The sequence below is a fragment of the Poecile atricapillus genome, chromosome 4 (genome assembly GCF_030490865.1).
Source record: "Poecile atricapillus isolate bPoeAtr1 chromosome 4, bPoeAtr1.hap1, whole genome shotgun sequence".
Classification (NCBI taxonomy): domain Eukaryota; kingdom Metazoa; phylum Chordata; class Aves; order Passeriformes; family Paridae; genus Poecile; species Poecile atricapillus.
The window spans coordinates 50870785-50892736 of record NC_081252.1 but is presented as its reverse complement, the minus strand read 5'-3'; the positions used below and the strand labels follow the sequence as shown (position 1 = coordinate 50892736).

The following is a 21952-nucleotide window of genomic DNA, read 5'->3' as shown; positions in this document are numbered from 1 at the left end:
CTCCCGCACAGACACACTTGCGCGGAGGGCTTCGCATTTTGTCTGCTCCGCAGACTCCCCCTCCCCGCTCCTCCACCCAATAATAATAAACCTCCGCGAGAAAGAGCCACATCCCCACCCCTTTCGCACAGAAGGCTCTACCCCTTGGGGACAAGCTGAGAGACAGCCCACTTACTAATTTCGCCCTAAAGCCGTCCCCCAGGGAGGGCGCCCCCCTCCCCCCAGTCCGGTTAAGGGACGCCTCGTCACACTGCGAAGGGCTTCAGGTGGCAAGACAAGCCTGAGTCAAGAGATGCTGTAGGGGCCAAGAAGCCGCGGAGCTCGCCCCTCGCACCCCTTACCTTGGCTGGCCGGGGCTCCGCCGCGCCCTGGCCCCGAGGCGCCCGGACGCGCACTTGCGGCTGAAGCGATCCGAAGGCAACCCAGCGCACGGACCTGCAGGCGCTCCCGGCCCACCGAGCCGAGGCGCAGAGTTCAGAGCGGAGGTTGGCGAGCGCGGACCAGATCGCCAGGTCCCTCCATTCATCCGCGGCTCCCGGCTGGACTTCCCTGCTCTTTATTTTACGTTACGGTCAGGCAAAGGCTTTCCCTTCAGCCCGGGGAGGGAGAGTTTCGCGCCTGCAGGGACTGCAACGCTTCCCGCTGTAGCACAGAGGCTGGCCTGTCGCAGCCCAGCCTCTAAGGCTCCAAAGAGAGCTGAAAGAGGCGCTGGCACCGCAGAAGCGGGAAGGAAGCAGCTCCGGCAGGAGGAACCTCCCGGAGCCAACGACACGTTTTCTCCAGCTCCTTCCCCGCAGGAAGGCTCCGCTCCCAGCGCCCTGGCGACAAGCCTGCCGTGCCCCGTTCCCTCCCCCTGCGAGCAAGCGCTGAGCGGGAGAACAGCGGCGACCTGACCACGTTATCTCTTGTCCCCGCGCCGGTCCTGGTCCTGACCGGCCCCAACGATCCGGAGCTGGAGGGATGCTGGTCGTTGCACATCTGTTGAAGCAAAATTCTCAGGCCAAGAGACAAGTGCCGCCTGAAGCTGCAAATGAGAGAGCAAATGTCCTATCCCCATGGGATACCAGCTTTTAAGATCTGCATTTGATTTTTTGTCACTTTGCCCTGTATTTGCAATTCAAAGATGTCAACTCTGACTTAAGTCTCGTCTGTGCACACAACGGAGCTCACCAATACTATCCAAGAATTATAAAGTCAACAGGACAAAAGGCAAAACAATGAGTACAAAATGGGCAGAAGTGTGTGCTACTAGAATAGAAACAGTTCAGGACTCTTCCAAGAGTCATAGAAAGATGTCACTGGCACTGCAGCTGGGTTCTGAGATGACATCTCTAAAACAGAAAGGCTTCCAGTTTTTACTGTGCATGATTCAGTGCATCTGAAATGCTATCATTCAAAATCTGAATCAGAAAACATTCAAAATCTGAATCAGAAAACACCCAAGAAAGTGAACTACCACCTTTCCATGAATATGGCTTCCAGTCCTGTCACCACTCTTGACAATTATTGAGGGTGATACCCCCCATAACTGTTTATATTTGTAAATATAAACACATGGTATTACATATGTTTATATATAAATAATAAATAAGATGAACATGTCTTAGCTTTCCTTTTTTTTTCAGTTTCTTTTCCATACCTGTATTTCCACACCTTCAGATATAGGCCCAGTTACTTTGTGTGCAAATGTTATAGTGCAGACAGTATTCTCTATGCTTCTGAAGTGCAAATGTACATAAGAGGCTTCTGTTCATGGTAATTCAGTGCTGCACTTTTTACCCAACCAACCAAACGTCTCTTCTAACCAACCTCCAGCATCTGGAGGAAAACAGTGGTGGTTGTCAACAATTGCACAAAAAATAGGAAAAGAATGGAAAGCGAGAAGCAAGACCATTTATGCAAAATCATCATTAATGTAAAACAACAAATACTTTGTGCTGTAATGCAGGAATCAAACCATAATTTGTGATTCATTACAGAGATTAGCTAGCCCTGACAAAAACTCTAATAACAACAAATGAAAACTTGATACTGAGAGAAGTATATAACTCATACTGCAAAACCAGCTTGGCCTTGGCTGAGGATGGCTTTAGCTGGAGAACTGTGAATTCCAAACCCCAAGCCAGTCTTGACTCCTAATCTAATTTCCTTCAACAGGAGAGCCACTGAGACTGGAGTTTCACAACAAGATTCAGCAGCACACAAAGAAAGCCTGAGTTCTGGTTTTGTTGATGATTTTATGGAAAACACTGCATGATCAACATTTAGCTTAAATAATGCTTGTTTGATCAAGCCACAGTTCCCTCAGAGTATGACTATTTCTACAGCTGCTGTTTAGCCTAGCTTACAGCTGAGTTTGACGTACCACAGTTCATATTCATACACTATCCATACCATAGACTTGTTTTCTGGTACCATGGCATATAGACATTTAATGCAGTGTTCAAATAATACATTAACATCTAACCATCTTTCCATATCTGTGGAAGGAAGCATATATCATTATCTTATAATTTATTTCACTTCATTTGTTTTTTTCCCTAATCTTTTCCTTGCATTTCTTTTCCTAGGAAATACAAAATACTACAGGTTCTTAATATTCTAATTCTCTAGAGCAACTGACTAACTTACTTGAAAAAGGGCAGACAGGAATACAAATATATTCATGAAGCAGGAAAAGGGAGCCATTGAAATGCTCACAGAAAACAACTGGAAACAGAATGAAACCAAAGCAGAAGAGGGATATCCAAACTAAATGAAAATGAGGACAGGGTCACACATGAACTGGCCAAACAAGAATGCTCTACTCTAAAGCACACACCAGAGAGCAGCTGCCACACGCACCCAGCTTCCACTGCCTGGCACTGGAACACACTTCAGACCTAGCATCTCTGTGCTCTAACCTCGCACCACACTAGCTCATCACTCAGAGAAAGCTGGCACAGGGCAGATATGTTTTGGAGCTTGAACTACTGCTGAGAGGATGAACTCAAGAGTTCACTGCTTTAAAGCCACAGTCAAACATAGATGCTTTTATGAACAAATTTTAGTGCTATCTGCTTAGTAACATTTCCTTCTCTAGTACTTAAGGTCACCACAAATGTCTAATAAATCAGATATATTTCTCCCTGTGAGGCCAAAAAAATCTAGTAAGTCCATTCCTATTTGTTTCATGTTAATCTACTTCCCCAACCCATTCTCACAATTTTGTCAGAGCAGTAACATGAAGGAACACAATTACATAATTGCAGCATTAATCTGAGAAGTAAGAACTATCACTGCCAGAGAAGGCAGAAAAAGCATACCTAAAACTTGGGCTGCAGTATGTCAGTCATCATTACCTGGGAAGTTTGCTGCTTCACTACACCAGCCCTTGAGAACAAGCAATTTTTCAAGTTGTTTTTGATACATTTATTGTCTGACTTGGTTTTTACATTAAATTAACATACACAATGGATTTGATATTGTTACAGGGAAAAAAACCTGCCCTAGGAGTTTCCAATCCCAAACATACCGACCAGTTGTAAGAACCTTAGCTCAGTGGAAGGATAAATTTTCACCACAATGGATCCAGAATCAGGAAAAGCCCCAAGTTTTTTCATTTTACACATAGCTAGCTATTCTTCATGTTAAGTCATAATCAGGCTTCTATTGCTGTAATTTCCCTTCAACAGCAGGTCAGATTACATAATTTGTTTTAGCGTACACTGATTAATATGCATTTTTTGTAAGCTGTTACCATTCAAAATATTTGCTCATTACATTATGTAACAGTACATTACATATAAATTGCTACCAAATCCTACCTTCAGTTCAAAATTTCTTTTCTAAAATTACCATCTTTCATTAATATTGAATAAAAGGTGATTTTATCTGTACCTTTTATTTCAAAGGTTGTTGACAACATGCAGCTCCAACCAAAAAAGGCAAAATATTAACAATAAAGGTATTTCAAAGAAACAAACAAAAAACCTACTGATTTATTAAGCTGCAGATTGCTTGAACCCCCACACTTTTTTATGCCAAGAAATAAATATCTGGTTCAGTAGGCAGACCAGAGTGCAAATGACTCAGATGGTTGGATAAGATATACAGAACTATTTTGAATAAAATTTCAAAAATAGGTATGCCTTGCATATGCAAGGTTCAGAAGAGATACAAATCCTTTAAGAAAGGGAATATGCCCACTCACACATACCTTTGTATGAACAGAATGAATTTGTATAGTAAAAAAGCATGGCAATCTTTAATGAAGTTGATCAATGAGAAGCCTTTTTCTCTCCAGTATTTCCCACAAATATGCAGAAAAGAATACTAAGAACTTCTTCAAACACATAACAACTGCAGTTAATTAGTATAACTTGCTAGAGAGAGGTTTCTTCTCTTTGCTGTTGAAGCAAGTATAAACTTTCCATGGTACTTATTTTAAAGGTAGCAGTAAATAGAAAAATTTGTGATAGTCATGCAAGATAACAGCTGTTTCCACAATGTTCTCATTCATGTTGAAAGGTTTCTTTCTGTACTTTTGGATAACCCATCACATTTTACTTACCTGAACAAAAATATCACTCCTTTTCCCTTAGTGACAGAAGAGTAACTGACATATGCAGTCACACAATAGCATCACCTCACTCTGTTAAAGAAAACATACTTATATCTGGAATTATCTTCCAGCCATTAATATGATAGAAAAAAAAGTTAAAGCAATAATATGAAACACTGTTTACTTTTTATACTAGAAAATAAGAAATTCAATTGAGATGCAACTTTGCATAGTGTAATTTCAATTAATTCTACAACTTCCGCTACTAATGGTCTGACACATAATTGATATGCATCTCTGAAATGTCAGTTAAAAAAGAAAGTGCTATAAAATGGAAACAATCCATGATAAACACTGCCAAGTTTTCCCCACTTTTCTCCTCATTCACCAAACTTCTGTGAAAAATTGAAAAGGAACTTACTTTATCCCAGTTTTCTTAATTTATGTAATCAACAGCTTCTGTCTTTTTGCAGCTTTTCTATTTATTTTCATGCTGCTGAATCAGAATTACAACTGGGTATCTGTTCAAATTAATACTGGGTCCTTTTGCAAGTAAGTCAAAATCAACCAGAAGAGCTTTCAAGCGAACTGCAACATTTTCTACTAACTCATACCAATGGTCCCAGTGCTTTTGCAGGATTTGTGATGAAATTATATGCCTGAATTACAAGGGCATAATACTAATACCCATTGGCTATGCACCCCATTTTTTTGCCAGAGCTTGTAATCACTTTGCAGTAATCTGCAATGCTCAAGTATCAGCAAAAGGTTTCTAGCAGAGCTTTAAAAATTCAGTTTTCTGATTTTCCCGTTCCTGAATTTAACTTGCAATCTCTCAGCTGAGACTACATACCTTCTCTGATAATCCTGAATCCACATAAAAACTTTCCAGTTCTACCAACCAATATTGACAATCTAAAGCACAGTATACAAAACTGTTAGTAAAAAAATACTTAAACATTTAGAAGTTTAACTAGATGGTTTAATTGTTGTGGGCAACAGTATAAGAAGACTTTCAGAAACTGTGAAAACAGGCTTCAGAAAAGAAAAAGCAGAGAACTTAGAGCTAGCTGCAAAGCCTGAAAGTAAAGATACAATAATACAATATCCAAGGACATGAAACAATAGTGGAGTTTTAGGCTTGGCTAAGATAGATCTTAAGGCTGCAGAAAAATACGCTTCCCAAGACAGCAGAAAGTTTTAAGCTTAATGACAGAGTAATATGTATTGTTAATAGAAAGCAAACAAGCAAGCACTGTCTGAAGCAGGTGTATGTGCGCTTACAAGAACAGTTGTCTGTAAACTTTAGCAATATGCTATTGGCCAAGAAACTTTTAAAATGTTCTGTAACAAAGAGATCTTGGGCTGCTTGTGGCACATGTGAGCTTGTGCCATCTCCTGTGTTTGTAGCTGAAACTGGTGCCTGAATAAAGTTTGTGATGCATCACCCAGCAGTCCCAGCCCATTTGTGAAAAATTAACCTCCAACAAATGTGACTACCAAGCACCATCCAGATGGCTTTAGAACATCGTGCAACTGGATTGTTACACTATCCAATTACAATTTTGCACACCTATGCAAATATCCAACTCTGACATTTATCCGTACGAACAGTCAATTGATATTCTTAATTTCAAATTGTTTTGCTGCTTCTGGCAATTGGGGCAACAGTGACAATGCACCCCTGTGCCTTGAATCTTCACATCCATGTTCAGCATGTGTATTTGTCCACTAATGGAATTTTTCAGTTACTTCAATTTTGAGGAAACAAGGGTGGGAAGGGGTGGAGTGAAACAATGAAAAAGCAAACCCCACAGTTTGTAAGAGAAGGGGGCACTGTTTTGTCTGTGATATAGCTAAATTGAAAGACAGCTCACATTTTCTTTATCTGAACAAAGTTCTGAACAAGGCTTCAGAGTATTCAAACCTAAGTGACCCAAGGTTCCCTGTTAGCTGTCATAATTAAAACTGGTGTGAAGCACAGAAATTATCATATGGTACAACAAAGATTAGCATTAAGAACACTAACCTTCAATAAACCACTAAGCTGATTTTACAGGAAACATATTCAATAAAGCATTTTATACTAAGCTATTCCTAGTATTATGAAATTGAGAGAAGTAAACATAAGATTACTAATAGAAGAGATGTTAACAAATCTAAGTCAAACTATCAACACTTCAGTGTAGACCAGAATCTACTATTACTTTCAGTGTCTGAGTTCAGTTTTGTTATGTAATAACACAAAAAGTGACATTTCTTTCCTCCTCTGCATTTTTCTTAGCAAATAGTATACATACAAATCTATGCTTATTAAGTTGTGTTACACACAGATTAACATTCTAGGAATAATAGCTACCTAAAGTCCAACTGAGGTATATTAAATATTGAGCTGTTTTCAGTCATTATAGACCATGAGCCATGCAACCATCACAACAGCAACTCCGAACACTGGCAGCATAATGAGGTTCTTGTACTTCTGCCACGATGATTGTTCAACTTCTACCTCATCCTTTCTTTTCTTATTCTTCCTTCGCCCTTTTAATCTGTTTTCAAAAGCTTCCAGTTCAGCCTAAATAAAGAGAACCACAAGCAATTGACATTTGTTTCAGAATTAAAAACAAGGAAATGTGAAGGTTTTAAGTAACATTACCAAATAACATATAATAGAAGTAACTGTCAGCCAATGGAATTACACGTCTCAGAGATGAGATGGTAGCACAACATCCCACAGGTACAAACCATGTTGCTTTCAAGTATTAAACTGTTGTTTAGCTTCCTATAAAAACATTGCCAAAAATGTAACCAGTTGAAGTTTTGCATGCTCAGTTTTTTAACTCAAGCTGAATACATTAAGTTAAAATAAGATTGTTATTTCCATGAAATGTTAAATTTAATTTTTTTTCCTATTAAAAAAAACACTTGCATTTTAAGCTATTTTACAAACTTCTATAAGGGCATGGGCTGAAATCTTCAAAGACATCCCCTATTAATAAAGATGCACTCTGCCAAAAATAAATTACTGAAAACATAAGTAACTAAAAATCTGCGCTATTTCTTTGTATTTGCATGCCCAATAAATTTTAGATTAATTGCAATAATCTTAGAGATGCACAAAAATATTCCATTTATTGTTATAATTTGACCATTTAATCACTCATATGATTGTAAGAGGTATATAATATCCTCCAATAGGAAGCACATGCCTATAGGACCAAAAATCAAGCAAAACAATTGCAAAAGTAAGAATGTCAGGCTTCTGACAAAGAATGGCATTTTCAGGGTCCTGTCTGGAATAAACAATAGGATCCCAATTCCTCATCCCCCTTCCCCTTTTTTTAAAAGACCATCAAGAGAATACAGAAAAAACTCATTTGAGTGTACAAAGCCAAAATAAAACTCAAACTAGGTAGCCTAGAACAGAGTGAAGACTAAGATGAGGCTCCAATGAGAAGGCTTCTAATTGCTAGGAAAATTATAAGAGATGCTCTGAAGACCTGAGACAGACTAAAATCAGAGAAGGTCTGATGATTACCTGGAGTTTTGGTCAAGTTGTTAGCTATTAGAGAAAACACGGGACAAGGAACTAGGGAGCAGAGAAACCAGATGGAGTGAAAGGGAAAAGAGATGGGAGTAGCAGAGCACAGCAAGCCAGGACTGGCCAGGCAAAACGCACAAGACTGAGCTGAAGCAGAGGAATCATGGACAGTGAACAGAGACAAAGCCTGGCCATGAGAGGAAATAAATCTACGGGACTACAACTGCAGTGCTCCCAGGAAAAGGGACTAATACAATACACTAGGTGCACTAAAAAACACAAGAAAAAGACTATTTTGGGAAATGGACAGAGTAGTAGTTCAGTAAATAAAATTTTCCCTCAGAACTCAAAGTTGCCTGACGTCTGGTCTTCCTCCACTGACAGCAAATATTTGTCAGAGTTTCACAAAGCAGCTCTTCCCTTCCTGTGCCAGATACCACTGTTAGCAGGAAAAAGGGACCTATTTTGATGTCTATTCCTTTGTACCTAATAAAGGCAGAAATTGCTTGCACTTCTCTGATGATATGGGAGAAGAGTTCAGACGGAGTCACAGCCTATTTTGAAACAAGATTACTCTTAATTAGCTAATCCTCCCTTAGAAAAGCAAGTATTTCAATGGAACAGTTTTTCAAACTCTGGAGGAAAGGGCAGAGTTTTTATGGTTTAACAGACAATATGGCAGTATTTCATTTTAGACAGTTAAGAAAAATTTGGGGCTTCTACAGTTACTATATACTTGTGATCAGTACATTTTAAAAGCAGAAAGCTCTATGAATTGCCATGATTAAATTAAAGGGCTCAAACAAAATTATGTCAACAGCTATTGAATTGTTTTCCTAGTGAACTCTACAAAAACCTGTCTAAAAATAAATATACAATTTTAAAAGCCAAAATACAGAATGAAAAAAGATTTGTAGGCACAGAATATGAGAGAGAAGCCATCTCTTGAAAAGCTACCTACAGATTTTGTGTAACTGTCACATTCCTGAAGTGACAGTTCCTGAATGATCTCTGAGTCTTCAAACAATCTTAATTCTTCAAGTTAGACAAGCTTAGGGCTTTTATTTAGATAAGAACCTAACTTCTTTGTATATAAACATAATAGAAGTAAAATGAAATGTATTTATTTAAACTGTATACTTAAAACATCTAGTTCAGTGTTGCTCAGGCACTGGATTTTGTTCTTTCATGTGTTATTCACTATATTCTTCTTGCACTGAAAGGAGTAGCATTCCCATGGGAAAATGTAGCTAAAGGAATGAAAGTAACAATGATGAAGTGTATTTTCTGAAAGTGAGTATATATTTTTATTAATAGGGGAGGGGAACACTTGACTTTTTAAACTTTTAAGGATCTGTTAAAATTTTTCCCATTAAAAAAGGGAAACAAAATCTTTCATACAACTCAGTGAATTACACTTCAGATTCAAGACCTTAACTTCCGGTATTGAAACTCTAAACAGTTAGCTTGAAAGTTTAACCAGATCTTTTACAATGGAGAGGGACAGAGAGAGATTGGTCTGAGTTGTTAAATAATCGAAGTGTTGATCTTTTTCCACCTCTAGCAATTATGAAAACCCTGGCCTCAGAGGGTGCCTCTGAATTAGAAGCAGAGGGAAAGTTTGGCTGCTAGGGCCATGACAAGAAGCCTAGCCAAGCCATCTCTTCCACTAAGAAACAAGTGATTCCATCTGTAAATGGTATTAGCAAAACCTGCTACCAAATACAGCAAATACCAAGACATAAATGCACAGACTTACTAGAGCACTAACTGATTTGTATATAAAACATTTAATGAAGTATTAATCAAAATAGGTTTAAGGAACTGTGACTAATAGATGAACAGTCTCTACAAAAATGTGCTAATGATACTGAGGAAGGTAGTACAAGATGCAAACTTTTGTCAGAAGGGAGTACACTCAAAAATACACTCTTAATGTGACCCGACATCCTACAATAGTCATGTCCTCCAATTTCCATCAACAGATGGCAGATTAGGAGTTCTAACTGGATGGGAACCAATGTTACATAAAAAGGCTGCAGTAGTTGAGGTTAGTACTTGTATGCAGTTCTAGAGCCTATTTATTAGTTACAGCTGTCCATTTTTTTTACAGTTTGTTTTGTGCTTTTTTTTTTTTTACTGTTTTTGTCCTACTGTTTCCTAATGCAATAATTAACTATCAACTCTTAATTAACCTTTCAATAGGGTTCATTATGTATAAGGTGGAATTTTCTATCCCTTAAGTTGTATCCATCACAAAACACATATGCAGTTGCCATATATTGCATGAAGTTGCTACTGTTGGGCTGGAACAGCGAGACTTCAGAGAATGAACTGCGAGACTTCAGAGAATGTACAAGTAGAAAGCAGTGGTGGTGTGACTGCAGAAAGAAACAATCACTGCTGAAGAACCCACCCAAAATCCAGCACACTATGTTGGTAGAGTAAATCTGCTCTTGATATAGAGGAGCCTCCTTACTGAGACTTGACTAGAGGGACTATAAATTGATTTGGGCAGAATAATTCATGTTTGGGTGGGATGCCTTCTGGAATGCATGAAAACAGTGCAAGACAAACATCAGCAACTTTGGCTTCCTAGCTCTGGGACTGTTAAACGTGTTCTTCACAAGTTTAAATGCCCATTAGCACATTTCAGTACTTAGCTTGTAGAACCAACACCTACAGATTTCCTCTGCCCAATTTGTTTCAGACATTTGTATGTAAATTACACTTCCTGACCTATATACCAGAAGTAACATTTCTAGGGTCAGCTTAGAGAACAAGAATTAGATGAACTGTCTAGGAGTTATATGAGGGAATATGTGCTCAGTACTGTAGACAGCTGAGATACGAATATTGCAATAAACATTGCAGGATGTTCACAAAACAATGCCTGGTGCTCTGGACAATAGATGCATAACCATGCTTTTCTTGCAGGATGAACAGACAAGGTTCCCCTCTGCCAAACAGAAATAGGCCTTGCAGAGCATTTTAGATGTAACATTTTCATTAATTGCTTAGAAAACTTACAAAGTGTGTGTAACACAAGTTGCAACCCACAGAGAAACTGTTTTATCTTCAAGAGATTGGTGAAATGGCACAAGTGGATCAGTTCTGTAAGCTGATACCTTGCCTCCCTTGTCCCCTTCCAAGAAGGGAGCAAGCCACTGATCGCTGATAAAAACAGAGTGTGACATGCAGGTGAAAACACAAGTATAAGCTAAATACATAGATGCTGTGACAATTGAGTAAAAGAAGTCAGAAAGCACACACTGGACATGGAATATGATTTGGTGTCAAATGCTCACTCAGGCACAGGCACACATGCACGAACTGCCTGGAAGGGGTACAGAATCCAGATGACAAACCTGACCTAGCCATCACCACCAACTGAGCTTACAGTGTTTGCCTGAATATGATTAGTATCAGCACCTCCAGGCAGCTGGCATAGCAGCTTTGTGGATTACAATGCCAACCACATACCCTCACCACCAACAGCAATTACAGTAAATACGTTTCCTCCCCACCCCAGAGACCTTGAAGGACAAAGACTCATCTAGCTGTCCTTGTTCTGCCATAATAGGAGGGAGAAGGGGAGCTTCACCCAACATTTAAATCTTGCAAAGTCTATTCAGTATCCTGTGGCATTTATACATGTGAAGTGTTTTATTAAAATAAAGCATACTTAGTATTTTAAAAATAAATTACATTATGCAGAGTTATAGTAATACAAAGTTACCATTTTGTTCAAAATTATGAACAGTTTGGGGAAATGTGGATTCAACCATTGTAAATAATTTACAGCACACAGAGTATGGTAACAGCTGACAGGAATGTCTGTGCATATCACACTAAAAACTATACATCTTTAATTGCATGTAAATTACATTATTTAGTAACAAGAACAAGGTGAAGATGATGTGGATGAGGAAGAAGAAAGGCTAATACCTGCTGTCTTCGCTTCTCCTCTTCAAGAGCAGCTTTGGCTTCTGCTTCTTTTATCTGTCCAGACACACAAAGTTATAATAAGCAGCTAAACCTCTTTTCTTAAGGAGTCATATTATTCCTATAGAATGGTTCCCAGCAAAAGTCTGCAAACTTTCCATCATGTGAGCTCCACCATCCAAAAGTCATATGAAAAGTAGTCATGGGAGTTGCAATTCTATAAAAATATTTTGCAGTGTTCAAGAAAGCAAATTAAATGCTACAAAGTATTAAGAAAAAAATGGTGCAGAAAAAATTGTCAATATGTAAAGATGCCACATACTTGAATCTTAGCACCTTCATTCCATTTTGGCACTGTAATAATAAATACATATGAAACCTGAACATATACAACAGACAACAGGATGGAGTGGCTTCCATCTGAAGAGATGCATAACTAGGATTCATCAGGTGACTAACAGGTCACCAAATCCTGGAGAGTATGCAGACGCCAAACACAGATAAAACATCAATAATTACTTCTCATAATGCAAAGGCATAAAATGAATTTACCAGGAGGTTGGCTCACAACAGAGGAAAGTATTCTACTCCCACAGAGTATTTGGCTAAATCTAGAATTTCAGTGCTACAGGACATTTGTAGTTGCCAAAAGCTGACATAACCTGAAAAACAACCAGGCATACTAATAGAAGATAAATCCATCAAAGGTCATTAGACAGAAAGATACCCTCTCACCATCTTAAGTTCCCACAGAAAGAGTATATGGGACAAGTTTATATATCTCCCCCTTTTTATACCTTTTTTAGGCTTTTAGCATTGCAGTCACTGAATCACTAACTTAGAAAAGTTAAATGTAAAAACCTACTAATATCTTGAAATTAAATAAACCTTGATCCTAGTAGCTGGATGATTTGCATACAAACAATGAAAATACTTTACTGAATACTGTTTGCACACGTAGAATTGGTTACAAATAATTTCCAATTCAAGATCTTTTTATGACTAAGGAGAAATCACACTAGCTCATGCTTTAGCTCAAACAGCAGGCACTGCGGGCAGGGCCAAAAGCACAGTCCTATTTGAAGGTTTTCAGACAAATTTTTAAATTACTAAACTTTGTATCAAATAAAAGCACTACTGAGAATTTCATTAATCTAGATATAATGGCAGTTTCTTCAGAAATGTGAGTAAAGGATCTTATCAGCCATGCACATCTGAAATCTGAAAGTCTGGTGCGCAAAAACCTACGCAATGAGCCCCCTCGTTTTTCACTGCCATCTACTGGAAAAATTTCAGCTACAAAAGAAAAAATGACCTTCAAATGTGGAAAACAGTAACAGAAAAAGCTTCTTTTTACACTGGTGTGGTCAAATTTGTTTACATAGGTATAATGTACACAGATAAAGTGAATTCTAACTATTATAATCACACTATGGAAAAACATTTCTAGGACTATTTCTTTCGTAAAATGTACAGTAAAAGGCACATTCAATTCCTGGGCACCTAGTGAGTAAGAAGTGGTTACTCACTAAGTGCCAGACATGAAAAGCTTCATTAAGAATTAATGCACTTTGGTTTTAGAAATTAATGGGTGTTTTGCAAATGTGTAAACTAATTTATCTTTGTAAATGTCTGCAGTTTTCAACAAGTTTTTTTTTCCAGTCTGGACACATTAAACAATAATAGACATAAATAAAACACTTTCATCAAGTGCCTATAATAGGAGACAATTCTAGTATGTCATTTCCACAGTAAGTCAACACAGGCTACAAAAGGGTGCCTACAAAGAATTTAAATAAAATTTTTATCACTTCCTATAAAAATCCCAAAGCAAGTAAATACACATTCTTCTGAGAAGGAGGTACACATAGCTAGGTTGTGCCATCCAGTATGTCTGTGGCATTGCTTACAGCAAAAACTTGTAGCCATTTGCTCACTGCATTAGACCATTTCTCCCTGTGGACTGCAACATCAGGGCAAGAAATTGGTAGTAGTATCTGCTCCAGTCAAAGAAGCACTGACACTGCACCACACTGAGACATGCTGCTGGGTCTCAGCTCATGCAGTCTTATTGTGAGTTCACCTTGCTTCAGGGAGGGACTCCACATACTATGGACTTACCTTCACATTCTTACTGGAACTGTTTGCTACACTTGGGATTCGCAAAAAGGCATATCCCAAGAGTTTTAGCGTTCAACCTGCTTGCAAAGTTGCAGGATATGGTCAGTGTGGTACTTGCTAGAACTTGTCAATCAATCCTGAAAATCTGAGCAGAAGTTGACTTGTCAGCTTTACCCATTAAGTTCTTGGGTTGTACATTTATCACATCTAATACTTACCTGATAAAACCCAAGCAACTTATGAATCAATTCGTTTTGTGTATGTTTTTATTAAAGGATCATATCCTGACTCTCTGTGTGACAGCACACAGCAAATTCTTTACTTCATAAAACAGCTGAGCTAGGGGAGAAGTCATACTAAGTAGTATTCTGAAGTTGCTGGAAAGTCTCAATTCTTCCTGCATAGGGTAACTAATACTGTGTGGCAGGATTATACTCCACACTGGACAAGCTGAGCAACTGATAGCTGCCAAACCTTCATTGGAAAGACGGATCTTACAGTGCGCTGTGAAGCAGTCTGATTCTAGTCTTACAGCACTAATGACTGAAATTTATCATCACTGCTCATCACTTTTTCTCAGTGAAAGAGGAAAGAATCAGTTCCAATCAATTTAAAGAAAGAAAAAAAGGAAAATTACATAATAGTTATAAAATAGTATTTGAGTCAATACCATTCATAAATTCAAGTCTGAAAAAATAGCTACTATTCAACAGCACATACACTTATGTCGCATTTCTGCAGGTACTGCCTTGAAAAATAATGTGGTTTTTTTCTACTTTTCTTGAAGCTCTTAGAAGAAATTATAGCGACAATGGATACATTACCTCATAGGCTTTCCGCTTCATTTCCTTGCATAATGCATCACATTCCAGCGAAACCTGGTCTTCTTGTATCTTGCTGCACTGTACTTCCTGTTAAGTATAATTTGTCTTTTATAATTTCTCTATATAAGGTTTTAGTTGTCAACTTCTTTATGAAAATAATAAAACTCATTCAGTAAAACATTGGTTTTACATATAAAATAAAGCTAGTGACTGAATGTTATTTCAACCTGTAATTATGTATTAAATTGTCCTTTTTTTTTCCTTCTTTCTAACAAACTAAGCTGAAAGGAAGAATAAATCAATCAAGTCCAGTTTAATTTTTCTCCTCTTTACTCATTTGTTTGCCTTAGACAAGTAAGATAACCTTTTGAACCTCTGGTAGAAAGAGTTTGCATTCAGAGCCTCAGTAATTTCATCTACATTATCTTAACTGGCTTAGATTACAGGACAATGTCTGGTCACGGGGTGGGGGAATTAAGTAATTCTCAATCATACTTTCTCCCCTTCTCCTAGTATTGAAGAAATTAAAAACAAAACAAAACGAAGTGGTTATCTGTAAGTAGGGGCTGATCAATTTTAAGCACTTGTTCTACATATGTCATCTTTATGTCATCTTTTCTCCTGCTGAGCATCCCACCTGCAAAACTTCTTGGATGCACAAGATATATTCTGGAGAAGCTGGGGACTCTGGGGAACTGCTGGAAGGTTCAGAAGTTAACTGAGTCCAGAAAAGTAATTTAAACACCTTTTAATTAAGACAGATCATGTTGGGGTTTTTTTCCATTAAGACATTATTATTTGTCAAGACTTCATATGAATTTCTGTTGTTCCCCTCATAATAGTGTATAGCTATAGTAAACTTGTTATATTACTCTGTCCATATCTGTGTTAGAAGCTAAGGATGCTGATGCCCATACTTGCTTTTAGGTTTGCAGGGAACATTAATTAATTACATTAGTTCAGGTTTCACAACATCTGTGCTAATTCCAACTTCTGTAAATTTTCCCCATATCATCATAAAAACATAATTTTTATTCTCAAATCACTCCAAGTCATCTGAGTGCTTTTCTCACAAAACTACAAAAATTTAAGTGTGCATGATTATAAAGCTATTGTAAGTCAGGCAGCTAACATATTTTAGAATTAACAAGATTTCATATTCTCCAGGGAATCTTCTGATATAGCAGCCCAGATCTTCAGGTGATGTGAATTGCTACAGCTCTCTTACAGTAACTGGCTCTATTCCAATCTGCAGCATCCCCATTATCCATCCATACAAGCCCAGGAACATGCAAAGAATACACATCCTTCAAAAACGGCAATTTGTAAATTTACCTTTTTCAGTCTCTTACAGAGACATCGGAGTTTCACCTTCTGGCTGCAGTTAAGAGGACAGCTACCTGAATGGCAAATCTCTTTACACCGGTGACCACACGGCAACTGTAAGGAACAAAACACAAATAAAACTCCGACATCAATAACACACTGTAAAATTACCAAGAATCTATGAATTGATTTTATTTCAGACATAGTATTTTAACAGAAAACTCATCCAGTTAGCCAGTCTTTTAACTTGCGAAATAATTGATTTTTCTTTTCTTTTTTTGGGGGGGGTGGGGGGGGAAATGTTTACTTCTTAATTATTGATTTTCATTTCCTGTAGGATGATTTCTCTTTTATTGGCACAGCTTGATTAGAAGATAATTTCTTCTTTCACATGTTTCAGTAACAGTCAATTCTACTAGTAATGTATAGAACAATCATCCTAGCTATGTCTATGCTGGTGGAATACAAATGGATAGGGTAAAAAAAAAACCCCTGAAAACTGAAATTACATGTAATGTAGCTACTTGTAGACTAGACAGTAATAAAGGAAGAGAAAAGAATCAGAAACAAAAATAGTACAGAAAAAATCTTGCATTCAAGCATTATCTGAACTATGCAAAAGTCAAATAAAGGTCACCAAAATTCTTATCATGTCCAAAATAATTTCACAAAATCCTAATTTCTGCATTTGGCAGATTATATCCCATTTCTGCCATCTGAAAGATAAAGACTTTTTTTATTGCTAGTACAATTTTTAACTTACAAAGGAAATATTATTATTAATTTACTCTGTAAGAATTGAGTTACTAATTTAAGTATGCTGACTGATAAGAATGTAGCAGTGCTCCCAGCATTATATTAGATAAAATATGTCAGGAAAGTAAACAGATTTTTCATTGTTAAGAACTTGACTAAAAATAGCCCTCACTCATATGCTCACAAAAAGTCTTCACAATAACCATTTTTCATTTTCAATTACATAACCCAATACCGTTAATAACCAAAGATGGAATCTCACAGAAGACATCTAAGCAGGTTACTTACAGACAGCTTTAAAGCCCCCAGCTGCTTAAAATAGCACTAGATAGTGTCCTTTATTAAAAGTGAAATTTCACCTCTTCACTCTCATCAAGGGATTAATGCAAATTGAAAAATGCTCTAAGACATATATAATTTTAGGATACATTTTTCACATTTATTAAAAATTCAAAATGTACACATACTGTATCACTTCATCCACAAGAATGAAAATAGTAAGTTTTGAACCCAGCTGGGTACACTTTGATTAGTGAATCTGGATTCTCAGAAGTCCATTGGAACTGGCACAACATCTGAGCTAGTATCATGAAACATATACCTAAACAGAACACAAATATTCAGACTAAAATTACAGAAGACATACACATGTCTTCATGTTCATGACAGTCAAAAGCTATTATTGCTACTTTGTGGTTTCAGCTCAGATTTTTAGTTACTGTTTCAGCATATTTCACACAGGACTAGAAGGAACCTTTAAGTCACCATGTTCAGTCCTGAAATCCAGTACCTCACATATCCTTCCAGGACTGGATGAAAGCTTATCGTGAAAACAGTCCCCCATTCTGACCCTATTCTATTGTTTCACAGCTCCAGGAGCTCACTACAAGATGCAAGAGTTGGTTTTTTTTGAGTTTCCTACGTTTGTTCTAGCTAGTCTAAGCCGCAGCTCTTATGCTGATATTGAAGTATTTCTGTCTTTTCTTAAAAGGCTCTTTATTATCATGGTATTCCTTTAATTGAATTTCAACTGTGTTCAATCAATGTTTCTTGAATACACAGCCAGAACTGCATGTAATATTTCAAATGACATCTCAGCAAGAAGGACTTTGTACAATGCCTTAATTGCCCCTTATTCTTAGTAGAGTACCTTCCCCAAAACATCTTCAGCTCTCATTGCATCTCTCTCCAGCTAATCATGCTGTGAAAATAAGAATATCTGCTGTTTCCTGGGAGTTTAATTATAAGCTTCATATGTAAGGTCTTACTGTTTTGGGTTTTTTTCTCTATTTAATAACATGACCCCAATACATGTGTTCTACAGATGCACCTCCTCAATCCTCATACACTGGTAACACCCCACAACTTTTAATCAGAAAATTACAATGTTTTTGCTGCCAAGGTCGTTACTGAAAACAATGCAAAGTTAAGTGTCAGTTCAGTCCTTGGGAAATCTTCCTTATTGTTAATATCTCTTGCTCCAGCTTTTCCTTTAGTTTTGATTTTGTTTTGGGAGAGGGAGTTGGGTGTTCTTTTCAAAAGATAATCAAATACAGTTGTTTCCTTTAGCCACCTTCATGCTGGTATTAACCCTCTCCTGTATCTGAACTAGATATTCACAGAGTAGCATTGGCTCACTTTGCTGAAGCCTTGTGCAGCAGATCTCATCTATTCATCTTATCTGGAGGGAAAAATATATTAATTGGTCACCTTAAAAAAAGAAGGAATTTAGGTTTTCTTAGGCACAACTGATCATCAGAAAATATTTTTCCCTGAAATAAAAAAATTATTTTGCCTCATTTTGAAAATATGAGGGGAGAAACTTGTGGAAGCCTTGTATGGTACAAAATTCAGATTACCACCCAGAACATGGAGTGTAATGGCCAAGTTTCTGCACAAGTGACCACAATCTTGCAAAACCAATTTGCTACTGCACGACTATTGTGCAGTAGAAGGGCCTGGCTCCTGGCTCCCTATACAAGAGCATCATACACAATAAATCCATCTAGTCCCACCTGGAAGTCACCTCATGTTGGTTAGAACAAGCCATGGCTAGAACCATTACTTCCAGCTTACTCTTCCATAGTAATTAGGCACATTTTCATTAACAGTGTCAAAGCCCAAACAGTCATGTCCTAACTGACATGTCACAGCTGCAAATTCAATACAGTAACCCTCACCTCAACCTCTAAGTGCTAGTGCAATAAAATTCTTAAGACACCATTAGACCAAAATATTTATAGCACAGGAGTTTGTTTAATCCAACATTGAAAATCAAATGTAGTTGAGTTTCCCTGCCAGCTCTTTTCTTGTCCTATATCTCAGTGCAGGGAACTGTCTTTTTACTCCCTCCAATGTAAAATCAACACTAAAAAAAATAACAAGAGAAGCATGAAATCAATAGCAAAACACTTCCCCATGATCTCAGAAAACAAAAGCAATCATTCTGCGCTTCTGCTGGACAAAAAAATGTAACGGAAAAGGATTTTTCTTTTGCTTTTTTTTAAGTGTCAGTGCTTGGTGCTAAAACGAAAAGTGTGTGCCCCCTTTAGATCCTTTTCCACTGTACAGAATCTCTTGTCAACAGCTTCTGGACTAAAGCCCAAATTGAATAGGCTTTATGTTTGATATCGCAAGGCCATTAAAAGAAGGGATTTAATCCACAGCTCTGAAAAAAAGCCAACCAAAATATGTCCTACAAACACTTTTCCCATAGGCAATGCATTTAAATTTTAACATTATACCTGATGATGACAAACTCTGTCAACACCCACGGAAGCTTAAGTGAACTCCAACGGAAGTTAATAAACATAACTTGTTAATACACATCTGGTAATACAGAAAATAGCCTGGTACAAAAGAAAATAGCACTTCTGAACACTGATCCCAAAAGCTAAGTACAAAAGAGAATTTTACCACTTCCAAAGACAAAACTAAATTTTTGCAATCCACATACATTTGCAGTGTGTGTTTACAGAATCAAATTTTGTTTCCAGAACGTTTAATTCAATGCATTAAAAACTCCAAAAATATGTGCATACTTTAAAAATGTATAGAATCACAAAATTATTGAGGTTGTAAAAGACTTCTAAGATCACTGGGTCTCTTAAGTTAACCATTAAACCACATCCCCAAGTGCCACATCCACACATTTTTTAACACTTCCAAGGATGATGACTCTACCGTTTTCCATTTCCCTGGGCACAGTACAATGCTTGACCATCTGTGAAGACATTTTTCCCAATACCCAATCTAAACCTCCACTGGCACAACTTGAGGCCATTTCCTCTTGTACTGTCACTTGTGTGAAATTAGACCAATCTCCACTTGTCTATAAACTCCTTTCAGGCAGTTTACGGCATGATAGGGTCCTTCCTGAGCCTCCTTTTTTCCAGATTAAACAACCCCAGCTCCCTCAGCCCCTCATCAGACTTGTGCTCCAGATCCTTCACCAGCAATGTTGCTCTTCTCTACACATGTTCAAGCAACTCAATGTCCTTCTTGCAGTGAGGGGCCCAAAACTGAAAGGATTCTAGATGTGGCCTCACTAGTCCTGAGTACAGAGGGAAAAATGACAGTGTCCCTACTGCACTATCATGTCAAATGAAATTTATCAAATGGAGTCCCATATTTCACATTAAGACAAAAGCAGAGTGCACAGTAAAACTACAAAGTATGGCTATTTTGTCAAAAAATACTAAATACATGGAATAAAGTATTAAATACAGATTCACAAATACTGACAGGAAAAAAACCAACAAAAACTGATAGACTTAAAATTTCTATGTAAGAATTGTCTCAAAACATCTGCAAGCACAATCATAAGAATTTAATCACCCTGATTAAGAAGAAAAAAAAAAAAAAGTCAAATTTATGTCAACAGGATATCTTGTTATTACTACCAAACAAGAGAATTAACTTTTTAATTAAAATATCTCATATATAACAGCTGTGGCAGCATTAAAGACACTGCTTCTCCCTAAAGCAGAATGGAAATGTGAGCTATACTATATAATGCTGGAAGTCACTTTTTTAGTTTTATGCTATCTTATCCAAAAGAAAAGCATAGAACTTCTCAAGTTTTTCAAGTTTTTGTAGCATTTTTTCAAAGGACCAGACAATGTAATTTGTTTCCTTTATCTCCAAATGTACCACAGCAACTGTAAAACAAATAGGGTAGCATACTGTCTACTGCAATTTTCATTAACCAAAAACATCTCAAAATTACAACTGCAGTAAAATACTGCATTCTATCGAACCTAAGCTGCATTACTGCAAGCTAGGAGTGACAGTGCACGCTGATTTATAGCAAACATTAACTTCATTGAGCTCTGCAAATTATTTGATGTCAGCTTCACTGAATAACAAAATTCTCAAGAAACACTAATTTGAAATTTACTCGAGGCTTCCAGAACTACACACAAAAACACTTATGAATTAGTTTTTGGGCAAACATTTTAGATTTGTAATCTGTAAATGCTCTAAATTCAGTAGTCCTATCCATCTTATATCTGGCCAAGCTGTTTATAAGTTCTTGTCTCACAAGACAAAAGTTAGAAACAACAAAATGGGCTTGGCTTGTATTTGGAGAGGAGAGGTGGTAGTGGGAGTGGCAGGGTGGTGTCTGTGAGGGCTACCCCTTCAAACTGTGTTTATCAATGATTCCTTTAAAAGAGAACTACCAGTGTAATTTGCATTATGATAAAGGTATCTAATTTTCTGAAAGCTGCAGAGATGTATTTTGTTTATAAAACAGAAACAGACAAAACATCCCTAGAACTGTTCAGTATTCAGAGAAATGGAACAGATTTTTTTATACAAAAAATTGGTAAAAACCCCATACAGTACCCATGTAACTACCAAAGTAGGATCTGAAGAAAGTAGGATGAACTGTAACAC

The 21952-nt window shown here is 37.4% G+C and overlaps 1 protein-coding gene across 1 annotated transcript in view; it reads right to left on the bottom strand.

Moving 5' to 3' along the window:
* Window positions 1-3387: 3387 nt before the first annotated feature.
* The window catches only part of NFXL1 (nuclear transcription factor, X-box binding like 1), a 46165-nt gene continuing 27600 nt past the window's right edge, over window positions 3388-21952 (bottom strand). The window contains exons 19-22 of the mRNA XM_058838288.1: window positions 16307-16411; window positions 14972-15058; window positions 12030-12083; window positions 3388-7115 (exon numbers count right to left, since the gene is read on the bottom strand). Of these exons, the coding sequence (XP_058694271.1) occupies window positions 6942-7115; window positions 12030-12083; window positions 14972-15058; window positions 16307-16411 (420 nt within the window). The 3' untranslated portion in view covers window positions 3388-6941. The remainder of the gene's footprint in view (window positions 7116-12029; window positions 12084-14971; window positions 15059-16306; window positions 16412-21952) is intronic.